Source organism: Pyrus communis, chromosome 17 (genome assembly GCF_041283825.1).
Source record: "Pyrus communis isolate YQ-2024b chromosome 17, ASM4128382v1, whole genome shotgun sequence".
In the NCBI taxonomy this organism is placed as follows: domain Eukaryota; kingdom Viridiplantae; phylum Streptophyta; class Magnoliopsida; order Rosales; family Rosaceae; genus Pyrus; species Pyrus communis.
Genome location: NC_142581.1, coordinates 6,308,436 through 6,320,769, shown reverse-complemented (window position 1 = coordinate 6,320,769; position 12,334 = coordinate 6,308,436). Strand labels below are relative to the sequence as shown.

The 12,334-nt window shown below is 36.1% G+C and overlaps 1 protein-coding gene across 20 annotated transcripts; it reads left to right on the top strand.

Moving 5' to 3' along the window:
* The first annotated feature begins 16 nt into the window (after positions 1 to 16).
* Positions 17 to 11,748, top strand: LOC137708622 (uncharacterized). 20 transcript variants are annotated; one of them, XR_015958375.1, is made up of 17 exons: positions 126 to 971; positions 2,347 to 2,622; positions 2,797 to 2,868; positions 3,024 to 3,112; positions 3,502 to 3,542; positions 3,646 to 3,695; positions 5,846 to 5,910; positions 5,984 to 6,094; positions 6,313 to 6,473; positions 7,021 to 7,098; positions 7,867 to 7,943; positions 8,139 to 8,209; positions 9,656 to 9,732; positions 10,113 to 10,215; positions 10,383 to 10,467; positions 10,647 to 10,718; positions 11,210 to 11,640. XR_015958375.1 is itself a non-coding variant. In XM_088688875.1 (13 exons), the coding sequence occupies exons 8-12, from the start codon at positions 6,072 to 6,074 to the stop codon at positions 8,193 to 8,195; spliced, it is 396 nt and encodes a 131-aa protein (XP_088545001.1). In that variant the 5' UTR covers positions 17 to 971; positions 2,347 to 2,640; positions 2,797 to 2,882; positions 3,024 to 3,112; positions 3,502 to 3,542; positions 3,646 to 3,695; positions 5,846 to 5,910; positions 5,984 to 6,071; the 3' UTR covers positions 8,196 to 8,209; positions 9,656 to 9,732. The 20 variants fall into 20 exon arrangements, 11 of the variants coding, with proteins under 11 accessions (XP_088545001.1, XP_088545005.1, XP_088545003.1 ...); XR_015958382.1 differs by lacking the exon at positions 7,867 to 7,943 and having other exon boundaries at positions 6,020 to 6,094; positions 11,210 to 11,348; XR_015958376.1 differs by lacking the exon at positions 10,647 to 10,718 and having other exon boundaries at positions 144 to 971; positions 2,347 to 2,640; positions 11,210 to 11,748.
* The last annotated feature ends 586 nt before the right edge of the window (positions 11,749 to 12,334 follow it).

Here is a 12,334-nt window from a genome sequence, read left to right as displayed (position 1 = left end):
CAATGACTAGACTGTTGGACATTAAAAAAAAAAAAAAAAAAAAAAAACTTTTGGTCTTCTCCCTCATCCCTTCCGAAACCCGCCGCCACACCCCGCCCCCTTACCCACCCTTACCCCTCCCTCTTCGACTCCACCGGTCCGCCCCCAAAAAAACCCAATCCCAGATTTCCTTCGACGCCCTACAGTCGCCGATCGCCCTCATGAAATCGCCGTTCCCATCGGACAGCAGCAGCATTTCGTAGCCGATCACGAAGCAACCCAGCAAATTCCTTGAAGTCCTCGCCTAATAAGAAAAAAATGGATTAACTATTTTATTCCTTCATCTACCCATCCATCTACATGTCCTTCATCTAGCTTCCACCGATCCCATTTCCGTTTCGATCTGCCATCTCTATTGACTGCGAACTGTTGCGGTCTTTAATTGGGAATGTGCGTAGAGTTTCGGTGTTCACACCTGCTCGGGTGGCCACACCACCTCCTTCTCTTTGTCTACCTTTTCTGGCTCCCACAGGCTTCTTTAACTTCTTTAGTTTCGCTCTATTTATGGCTATGCCATTAATTTAATGAGTGGGCCATGCTGCCTCCGGCTGTCGATGTCGTCAGAGGCATGGTTCACAGAGGGGTTGATGGGTTGCAGGTAGAGAGAGGGTTGACGGGAAGGGGGAAGCCGCTGACAAAGCCTTCACATCCATCATCACCTCCCAAAAAGGCCGTAACTCAGGCCGTTTCCTCAATAATTCCACTCCAGCTCCCCAAAACTTCGAAATCCAAGAGAATCCCGTTCTAGGAAATGCTTCAACGTCACTATATATGGAATCTATGTGGGTCCGTAGCGTTTCGAGCTGGGAGACGACGGAATTGCCGTTATTGCTTCTGGAGTCACCTGCAATGTGAGTATGAATTGGCACCATTCTCACATTACTTGGATTGCTGCTGCTGTTGTTTCGGAGGAAGGTCGTGCTTCGGTTCAGGTGTGGATTAATTTTGCTTTGTTACCTTTCTTTTCTGGTTTAATTTTCTACAAACTGATAGGTGAAGTTTGTATGGATTTTTATACTTGCAATTGGGTTTTAGCAATAAGGATGATTAAATAGAAATTAAGTTTCTTTATTGTACTTTATGCATGAATGGAGTTGGTTGGACATAAGAAGTAGGAACACAATTGCCTGGTATGATTATGCTGTTGGGGAAGAAACTGATGGCTATATGTTTGATGTTGGGAAGATTTGGTGGTGAAGCTTTATAAGAAATTAAGAATTGTTTATCAAAAGTTAAGGTTGTTTGCATGTAGGAGTTGTATAGAAGAATGAGGAAATTCTAATTAGATTTTGTCTGGGTTCAAGTATTTGAAGAAAGTGGGTTTTCTTAAGAGAAGAGTAGACTTGATTTTGGTTTGGATATATTATTGTTGAAGCAAATGTCTATTACGGCATAATCGACCTAAGAAATGAAAATGAGAATTGAATGAGAAATTTTGAAAGTCATTGCAAACACAAGATTTCTATTTTGAGTTTAACAAAATGGTGATATATAATTGGTTCGATCTCTTTGGAGGGTACGTAGGCAATCTAACTCGAAAGTTAGATGCAGCCAAAAGGTTAAATAAAATTAAATGGTGTATCATGTCTCCGAGTTTGGGATATGATATTTTTATGATCTGGTCTTAGTACAGACTTTACCAGATTTATAAATTATGATTTATGGCTTATGATTTACTACGATGACGATTTATAAATGTTGGATTCATTACCACTTAACTTTTTCTTCAACATATATGATGAATCCAATCCAGTCCAAGGTGTAGACCTTGAATCTTATGAGTAATTCAATCCAATCTAATCTGAAGAACAAAATAAGCTTCATTATGTCACCTCCCACATACATTCTAAAAACAGTTCAACTTTTTCATGCTAGCCAACTTCCCGGAACTAAGTTTAAAACGCAGCAGTTGCTATGATATGAGCTGAATTGAGCATGTTCTTGACTTGACTTGAATCTCAGAAGGTTCTTTGAAATAAATGGAAATTATTTCTACGAATAATACTTCTTTAAAATAAATGCATTGATGACCCAAATGTATAAATTTACTATTTCACAACTACTCCCCGGTCAAATGCTCATATCCATCCATAATCAGCAAATATTAAAAAATAGAACTGGAAATTTCAACATAATGATGGAGCAAAAGCATTGAACAAAGAATGAAAACACTCATTGACCTGAGAAATCTTGAGAGTTGTGTACAAATTAGTAATTAACTTTGTAGTGGGGATGGCTGGTGTTTTGTTATACTCTATACAAAGGCTCTTGATTGTTCCTAGTGGTTTGCTCTTGCCTAATAATCAGGTGAACAAAAAGGTTTATGTGGATTTACGTGTTGGTGATGTCATCCGTTTTGGGTTGTGAGTATCTTCTTATCTTAACTCTCACTCTGCAACGCGATTGACAATCTCTTCGATCTCTGTTTCGTTATCTCTTCAATCCCTGCTTTGTGAACTCTTCAATCCCTGCTTTGCGATCTCCGTTGTTCACCCTGCCGTCTCATCTCCGTTGATATTTCCACCAACCAATGAAGTGCCCGGAGTTTGAACGTGAAATGCCCAGGGGGCCGCCCAGTGCGAGGTAACTTTCCAGTGCAAGGTAACTTTTCTTTTTTTTTACTTTTCTGTGTGAAATGTCAATGTGGGTTTGACCTAATTACTGCAATTGATAAATTATTGGTTTTGGTTGATGGTTTACCTTGCGCTGGGTTTTAGTTGATGGGTTTTGCTTGCATTTGGTTTTGGTTGATGGCAGGTATATTTGATCTCCGTTGCACACCTCGCCTTCTCATCGCCGTTGCACACCTTACCAGAACTTGAATCAATGGTAATGTATAAATTGTATGTGTTGTCTGTTGTATCTCAGGTTGCATTATTTTTGTTATTATGTATATTCTTGATTCGTGATTGTAGATGAAGATGGCTGATATTGATACACACTATCTGTCTGTTTATGGTTTTCCATTTATTTAATTTGGATAGAGTTTGGAAAATTATCTTTGGTTGCTGCATCGGCGGCTTAGTCTGCTGCAAGTGTAGTCCAGGCAGGCACAAAAGAGATCACTTCTAAGGTATTTTTCTATCCACCCTGCTAATTTCCACGCACCCTCTCTCTGTCTCTTTGTTGCATGCATTGTTCTTGATCTGATCATATTGTTTTCTTTTGTTGGAATTAATCTTGGATTAATGTTGCTTAATATGGAAGACCCATCCCATTTGATCACCTCCCCAATTTCATAATTTTTCTTGAAGTAGAAAGCTAACATGTTATGAACATAGTACTTAATTAGGTTTTGTTTTGGGATTGATTTTGTGGGTTTAGGATCTTGATTGGTTAAATGTCCTGCTTGGGCACTGAGAATTTTCAATTTTCCCAAAGCTTTGAATTGGAAGGGAAAATTCTTCTGATGTTTAATTGGAATGGGTATTTCAAAGATTGCATATTTTTTGCCATTTTCAGGCTTGGAAGCTCAAGAGGCTATGCCACTGGTATTTCAAATGGTAATCTTTAATTTTCAGCAAGTGATGGAGTAATTTCTTATGGATTTATTGGGTTTGGATACAATTGTTTTGGAAATTGACATACTTTTTTGTCTGTGATTAGTCCATGATTTCTACTGCCAGAACGTATCATCTGGCTAAATTATAGGACAGGTGTGTAATTCTTATTTTGATATTTTTTTCTCCTTTCTCTCTTTGATACTTTGCATGTGTATTGTACAAAGGTTTCTTTCTTCCCTTTTACCCCTTTTTTGGGATATTAGTTGCAAAATCTGTTTGGAGCATAGGTGTGAAATTTACAGGAGGGGTTAGTAAGTTAATTAGTTTGTGAAATCCCGTCCCCGGATTTCACTATTTAAAATTGCGTGTTCCATATTTTGTATTCTTATTTGTAGTTTTGATGCTTTTGTATTTGCGGTGTAGAATTTTTTTTAAAGTAAAAGGACGAAAACACCCTTAATGGACTAAACGGAATTTTTGAGGACATATTTGATGTGTATGTATTTTTCCATTTTTCTTTACGTATTTGGATAGTACTCGTCGATATGAGCGTGTGAGCGTAAACGGAATGTAATTTGGAGTTATAATGAAGGAGTTATTAACGAACGAAGTTAGGGGCAAAATGGTAATTTAATTATTAATCTGGAAGGCTCCAGATTTTCTGGAGCAAAGATCTGTGAAGCAACGTGTGTGGTTGTGATGGAAAGGAAATGAGAGAAAAAGGAGGGGTGCAGACCAATGAGGGGGTGGGATCGTATTATACTAGTGGCATCATATTATATTATACTTGTTTATTAAGTATCTTTTGATTTGTGCATTGAAAATGTTTGTGGAATGTGGTTTGATGTGTATGATTGGTATGATGTGATGAAATGTGAGGGCTAGTAGTGGACCGTTAACCCACTATTATGGGGATTAGTTGCTTTGATATCGTTTCATATCTTGGTTCGTTGACCTATTCTAAATTTAGTACTTGTGTTTTCTTTCATTTCGTTGAGCCTTTGTAAATTGAGCACTTGGTTCATGTTTTGTTTCTTCGAGCCGTTGATTTGTCCTTTGGCCTTCCACTAGGTTTCGTTGAGTGATTCGAAACTGAGTATTCGCTGGGGTTCCGTTGAGTGGTCCGGTTTCTTGCTCCGTCTGGATTCCGTTAAGTGGTTCGGAATCCCTTGTGATCTGTGATTCTGTTGAGTGGTCCGGAATCATGTCCAGCTTGGATTTCATTGAGTGATTTGATATCCATTGTACTCCGTGATTCCGTTGAGTGGTCCGAAATCGTATCCACTCAGATTCCGTTGAGAGGTCCGGAATCCCTTCTACTCCGCGATTCCATTGAGTGGTCCGGAATCATATCCTGGTTTAGATTCCGTGGAGTGGTCCGGAATACCCTTTGGTGTCTTGGTTTTGTTGAGTGGTTCAAAACCCGATGTTGATGGATTTTGTTGAGTGGTCCAAAATCGCATCATTTGACTCATTGGTTCCTTGGATTGATTCATTTGAGACAACTTCAGAGATGTAGGCTTCGGCCGAACTATGTCGCTGTAGCCCTGGATTTCGGTGTATGGTATGTGTTATTGATTGATGTGATTGTGGAATGATGTTGGTTGTGATTGTTGTCATTATGATTAGACTCGTTGACCAGTATGGCTAGAGATTATTATTGCGCTTCGTCGATTACTCTTTGAGATGCTGCATGCGCTGAATTGTGTATTATGTTGAGACATGATGATATATGTGATGAATGTTCGAGTATAGCAAACGGCGAACTACGAATGGCTTGATCCCTGTTTAGGTTACGTAGGCAGTCTAACGAGGATGTTAGATGCAACCATAAAGTATACAAAAAATTATTACGTAGTTGGATCTCAAGTTGTGCTTTGCCCATATCCCAGAGGCGGGGTATGTTAGAGTTACGGGTATTTGGTGACTTCACGTGTCGTTCTTGAACGTATATTGGGATCAGGGCTTGACATAGTTAATTTGATTCTCTATGGATATGAGTTAGAGAACTCATTGCGATTTGCAGGGATAGACTAAAGACTTAGAAAACAATGTGTGTTTTCAGTATTTCTCACGCCATTGAGGCACAAATGTTGTTCTTGCATTAATTATTTTTCTTTATATCGAAATTGAATAAATTTAATTTTCCTTGATATCCAAATATATTAAAGTAATTGTGATAGAAGTTTGTTTATGTCTGCTTTCCAAGATTCATTTTTTTGTTTACCAGAGATCTCACTCCGTTTGTGATGTGCTTTTTAGCTAACTGAAAAAAGAAAGGCTTTTTATTCTTTGGTTTTCAGAACTTCATTTACCATTTACAATTCAACCCCACAATGCCAAAGTACAAGAGAAACAAAGATTGGAGGTAATTTTTGCTCTAACTTCTTTGGATTTTAACTGAAAATAGTTTCTAAGACATCTATTGTGCATTTGGCCAGTGTTAACTCCTGAATCGATTAAAAAACATTCCGTAGGGGCTGCGCCACCATTCAATTACTCTTGGGCACCTGAGGATGGTGTGATCATATGCTTCACTTTCGCGTACAACTGTACAAGCTCTCTCTACTCTGTTTATTTGTTCTAAAAGATTTTGTAATTGATGTTGCATCAATGTCATTGTAGTATTAATCCCTAAATGTATTTTGTTAATGTAAAGTTTATAGAATACAAATGCAAACTGAAACACTTATTTTTCCATGTGTATTCAGCTGCTTTGATTGGTTCCTCAATTATTTAGAGATCGGTGTGTTCAATTGTGGTTTTGCAGAATTTTTTGTATTAATTGGACGACAGTGATCCTGACACGGCAGATCGTCTTCTTGATGTTGACTGTTCCTCGGTTTGAATTGATTGAATGGCGAATGACTGAAAAATACCGTTGCATCACCACGGAAAATGAGCTGTCCAGTGTGAGCATAATCCATGGAGGTAATCTCATTGTCGAACATTTTATGAATGACTCTCCCAATGCTGAAATTGAAAACCTCAAATATAGATGTAGAACTTCCACCAATCAAATACAATCAATTAAATTGATAATATCCTTGCAACCCTATAACATTATTGGAATAAAAAGAAAATTAGCTCATGTTTCAGGAAAAAAAATAAACAAAAATCAAAGTAGCAATAAGAACTTTTTGTGTGGGGATGTCTGATGAGATGTTCGATTATGATTGTAAATTTGTAATGCAATGCATGTGATGACTGATGTATTGTTTATCTTATCAAGAGCAGTTAGATCTTTAGTTATAAAGTATGAATCCGTATTCATATTAATTTGAGATCGAAGATGTTTTTTAAATTAAAAGAAAGAGTTATAAAGTAAAAATGGCTGCATGACCATTGGACCAGAGGACCACATACTCTAACGATATATGATGAAAAGTACTCATTGTTCTCTTTTTCATTTTCTAATTGTTCTCTTTAAGGTATAATATGAAAATCTGATTTCAAAATCGTGTTTTTTTTCCTTCAGAGAAAATTTGGGCTATAAGAGCACAATGCAAAGCTTCCTGTAAACATGGGAAAAAACCAAGGCACAGTTACAAGCGAGGTAGTTCAATCTTTCATTTTCGTTTGCTATTAGTACTTCCTCTCCGAGTATTAGATTTCTTGCAATTTTACTTTTACAGTGCTCTTATAGTTTGCCATTTAGTTTCGAGATGCTTTAATTTCTTATTACATATGGGAGCAGTAGTTCATGTGTGTGAATTTTTGTTTCGCTGTGTTTGGGGTTCAAAAGTGAATGCATTACTTAGGGATGACTGTCAGCTTATCCCACTTATCTTTTACGTTTTGACTTTATTCATGTGCTGAATTATGGTTTCTCTCTGAAGAACTAAAAATGGCAAGCAAACTAAAAAGCAATTAGATTATGAAATGGGTACTTTGGTTTCTCATCATTTCTTTGTTTTGTAATTTTCATTTATTCATGTTCTTTTGACAACGTATTCAATTGTATTTTTTGGTTTTCCCTGCTTCGTTTATTTTATGCTTGCGTGTTCTTTTGTATGCCAAGCTATGCATGAAGCTTTGTTGTTGTTCTCAACTAAGAGATATAATTTCATGGATTATGTTTTTAAAGTCATACAAAATATTTCTTGAGGATAAAATGTATTTGGCGGTACCTGTTTTCACTACAAATAGGATGCATTTTTTTCATAGAAGAAAAGAATGGTGAGTTGCCAAAATTTAATTCTTCATCTTGATTTCTTTCATGATGCTTTTTCTTTTATTTTATTTGAAATTGAACATCAAGTACATGCCAAATGGTGTGAGAATGGAAACTGATGAGGGCCTGCAATTGGTGTATTGATAGCAGGGATAACTAAGTATTATCATTGGGGATGGCTGCCCAAAAAGGGCGGTCTGCAAACCCCATTGGCCCTGTATCTTAAGGTTTTCCTCTTTCTTCTTTCCTCCTCATTTGGGAGCATATATTTTTGGCTAATTGCCATTTTTTAATTACTTACCGGTACTTTAGTTTTCAATCTAGGCCATTCAGTCAATTGCTTTCTCAAATTATTGTATTTTAAGTAAAAAATTATTGGGTTGGTTAGAATTTCAATTTGGGTTTGATTTTTATGCTTTCAGACTTCCAGTCCACAGTTGAGAGACAAGGAAAAGTTTAGGGTTTTTGTTTGGCCATAATTGACGAAGTAAAGGTAAGTCCTTTCCCATTTGTGGTATGTTGTATTACTCTTTTCTTCTCAATTTTAATTGTTTATAGCAATCAGTTTCCCCAATTTTCCTTTGTTTTTCTCTTATGAATATTTTTTATTAGGCATTTTATGTCCTAATTCCTTGGTCACTTTTCACCAACTAATTGGTTTTGCTATGATAGTCCTTTGTCTATTTATATATCCTAATCGTTTTTCTGTTTGTCCTAATGATTTTTGTGTTCTATCTTTTCTGACTCGGATGATATTGATCAAATGAATTAGTTAGAAACTGTTAAGAAAATTACATTAGTTCCATTAATATGTTGATCAAATGAATGAGTTAGAAGCTGAAAATTAATTAGTTTCTTACTGCTTTTATTACTGAACTGATTTTGTATATGTGTAGTGCTTTATTTTCAAGGATATTTCTCTCAACATCATGTGAATGTAAAAATAATCGATTTGAGGGAAAATGTAGACATGGCTATTATCATATTTGGATGTTTAATTATGCAGTGGTATTGAAGCTAAGCAGCCTAACTCTGCCATTTTAAATTGAGCTTGAGTTTAGCGTATTAAGAACGATGAAAGAGTTTAAGATCGAAGTGGAAGCTATTTGCCATGTTCGCCATAAGCTATATCTTTCATTGCTTTTCAATTAAGCCTACTGATTCACCTGAAATTCCCAAAATCATAGGCAATGCTTCAACTTTCTCAGATTCTCCTCCAGTTCAAGTCAATTTACTATTCCTCAAATTTTTAGGCCAATTTGCAATCTTTCTGTCTTTGGATTATAGGGTTTTTTTACTTCCTTATTTGTGCTAATTTGTAATCTCTTGGTAGATCTTTACCTCTATTTTTACTTCCTTTCTTGGTGTGATTTTTGAGTGAAATTATTGACTATTTTTGTGAAATGGGTGATTTGTGGATGCTGGTTTTAGTTTAATAATGCTGTTTACGTGTAAAAAATTCCTAATTCGTGTCTTGATGCTGCCATTTTTAAATCAAAACTTACACTAACACATTCATGGAGTTTTTGTGCTAATCATTTATCTTCCCTGTTAATTTTTTTTCCAAAAAGTTGACTTATTAATTTTGTGTTTGTAGTATTAGTTTATAGGTAGACACGCCAACATGCTTATCGATGACGAGTAAGCTAATTTTGATATTGTGACAATTAGCAGAATTAAGAGTCATGGCATGTGCCACGCCCATATTTCTCCCTCTCTCTCTGTTATTACTTTTCCTTTGTCAATGTTAGTTTCTCATTTCGGTTGTTAGTTTGAGACTTACTAACATTAGTTGTAGTTTGCAGTTTGTACATACTGATTTGGCGTTTTATTCTAGATTTTGCGTTCTTTCTTATCTAATTAGTGAGCATTTTGTACGACATAGGGAGCATTAAGGAATTTGATTCTCCCTAACAGATTATTTGTGTTTGCACAACAGGTTATTTATTCACCTTCAAGCGACACAAGATGTGGTCCTATTCATTTAACTTGAAAGCAATTTAAATAATACCTTAGGTACGTAGTTGGGACTCGCAAAACTCATTGGTGTGTAAACTCAGTTATAGACTTATAGTATTTGTCCATAACAAAATATTTAAATTTTATTGCATAAATCTGATTTTTGCTTGCGTAAACTTAGGATGGATTGCTTCTTGGAGTCATTTCTATACAATACAATGCTCCGAGGGGCAAAAATACAATGCAATCATCATTTATAGATAATCTCGGCCTACCTTTTTGTAAAAAAAATATATTTTGCAAGTTTAAAATTGCTCATTTTGCACCACACTAGCGGTTTGATTGCTATCAAATTGGATGTGTGTTTTCTCTTGATTTCAATTCTTGGTTCTATCCATTTTTCACCCTTATTAATTCCCAAATCATTTGTCATATAGATTGACATAAAAAAAATAAAAACAGAGAGACAATTACAGAGTGTATGCTGATGCTGCACGCACTACCCAGTCTGCCATCAACAATGGTGGAATGCTTCACCAGGTACACAGTACACTCATTCCCCTTATAATTGGGTGTAGTATGAAAATTTTCAAACTGGTAAATATCATTTGGTTCTGTTTGATTGATTGTTTATTTTGGGTTTTTCTTTATAATGCAGTAAATGATTGCTCCTTCAGCTGTAAAATTTGACCTCTGTAAATTTCCAGGTTATTCTGGGACTTTGTCAACAACGCAGAGTTGTCTTCATGGCGCACCACCATTCCGTGCAGCATAGCTCGATAGCAGTTTTAGGTGAGTCTCAATTGTCTACATATGATTTTTCTTTAATTTGTTCATTTTCTTTCAAATTTGTGTGCAAATATTTTTGAAGCCCAAGTGATTCAAATTTCAAATTTATGTGTAAATTGACAAGTGTGTGTGTAGACACCCAACATGACTTTTACATGGTATTGCCATCTGGTTTTTGACAGAATTATATTGGGGACTGTCCAAATTTTGGTTTAGCTACAGATGAAGCAAGATCAAAAGGTTATAAATTAGAGGTATAATTTAATTTTTATATTTGATGCATCGTTAGATTAATGAATACAGTAGGAACATTGACTTGGCATATGTGCTTTCGTTCATTTTTTAGAATGGAAAACTGAATTTTTTGTGTTTATGAGTGTATATACTCAGTACTTATTTTAATTACAGTGGAAGTGATTGAAAATTATAGAGAATTAATATAAGTTTACACACCGAAAGAAATAGATCGAAAATAGCATTATTTTGTAGTAAGGAAAATTAGGGTTTCAATTAAAGGATGGCAGGAGGAGGAAGACCTTTTGGAGCAAACATCAACTTGGGCAGTTGTCAATGTTTGTTTTGTTTTGGTTTTGGTTTTGATCCACATCGAATATTTCCTTCATTTAATTGGAAAGGTTTCCTTTCACATGTAATTAGGTTAATTTCATCTTATGAAGTCACTTTCGGGTTTATTATGAATGCGAAATGAGGTATTTTAATTAAATTTTAATTGCACTCCTTGCAGTGGTTGACAAAGAGAAACAAAAGAGCTCTCTATGAAGCTCTTGAGAATATAGTATTAGGGTTCCTATCTTTGCTTCTAACAGTAGGCAAGACCGCATTTCAGATATGTGTACATCGAAGGCTGTTGAAGCAACTTGGCATCCATGCAATAATAAGCAAGATGTCAAATCAGACAAAGCCAAAGATAAGAGTGGTGCTTCAGATGACAACTCCCGCAGAAGGCTTCTCTCAGCCTTGGATTCCAGTGGGGGGTGGCCGATGTGAGCTGCTGGATATGACAAATGTGCAACCAAGGTGTACTGAATTGTCAGCTCAGTTGAATGTATATAAAAGCCAAGCTACACATCTTATCGATCTCATTCACTCATGTGTTCTTCTATTCATTCATGATTGTGTTGAATTTATTCAGGTTAAATGTGTCTTATTCATGCAGTTACGCCTGAAACAATTGGTTCCCATCGTAACGTGCGGGCTTATTTTCTAGTAATTCTCTGTACGTGAGTTATGAATATGATCATCATCCGAAACTGGTTTTACTTATGGCCATTTCTTAGTAAAAATCTGCTCCAACCAATAATTTTAGCATGACTGGATGATTATTAATGTCATTATATTTGAGATTACAATGACATTAATAAGAAGTTAAAGTTAATGACCTGACTAAACCTTTGGAAACATTATCTCAGTATCCTTTTTCTCAAGGCATTTACGAGAAGATGACTTCACATTACCCAAAATTCGGTATTCCCTCTTCAATACCTCAGAGACTGCATTGATTCTCTATCGATTAATGATTCAAAATACACAATCCCACAATCGAAGAAAACCGTATAAAAAGGAATAACTCAAAGAGCTCATATACATACCATAAAAAAATTAAAAGAAAGGCCTTTTCCGTTTAGCCGAGCACCTTCTTTTGACATTTGAATCACACCGGTTTCTATCTACCCGACTAAGAATGGTCGGAAGCATCACCTTAACTGCAATCCCGACGACGTATCTTCGCGTAAGATTCTGGCATGTGTTGCACAACAACCACCTGGCATGCCTGAGTGCTAAGAAATTAGCCCCATGAACCCATCGGTCACATTTCCTGCACAAAAATGCATCGTCTGCTAGGCAATAC

Bases quoted from the DNA above. Each gene is read 5' to 3' on its own strand.
- LOC137708622 (XM_088688875.1), top strand. From the start codon at position 6,072: ATGCTTCACTTTCGCGTACAACT. The intron at 6,095-6,312 runs GTACAAGCTCTC...GTGGTTTTGCAG, and splicing joins CTTCACTTTCGCGTACAACT to AATTTTTTGTATTAATTGGA. The intron at 7,944-8,138 runs GTTTTCCTCTTT...TTATGCTTTCAG, and splicing joins CATTGGCCCTGTATCTTAAG to ACTTCCAGTCCACAGTTGAG.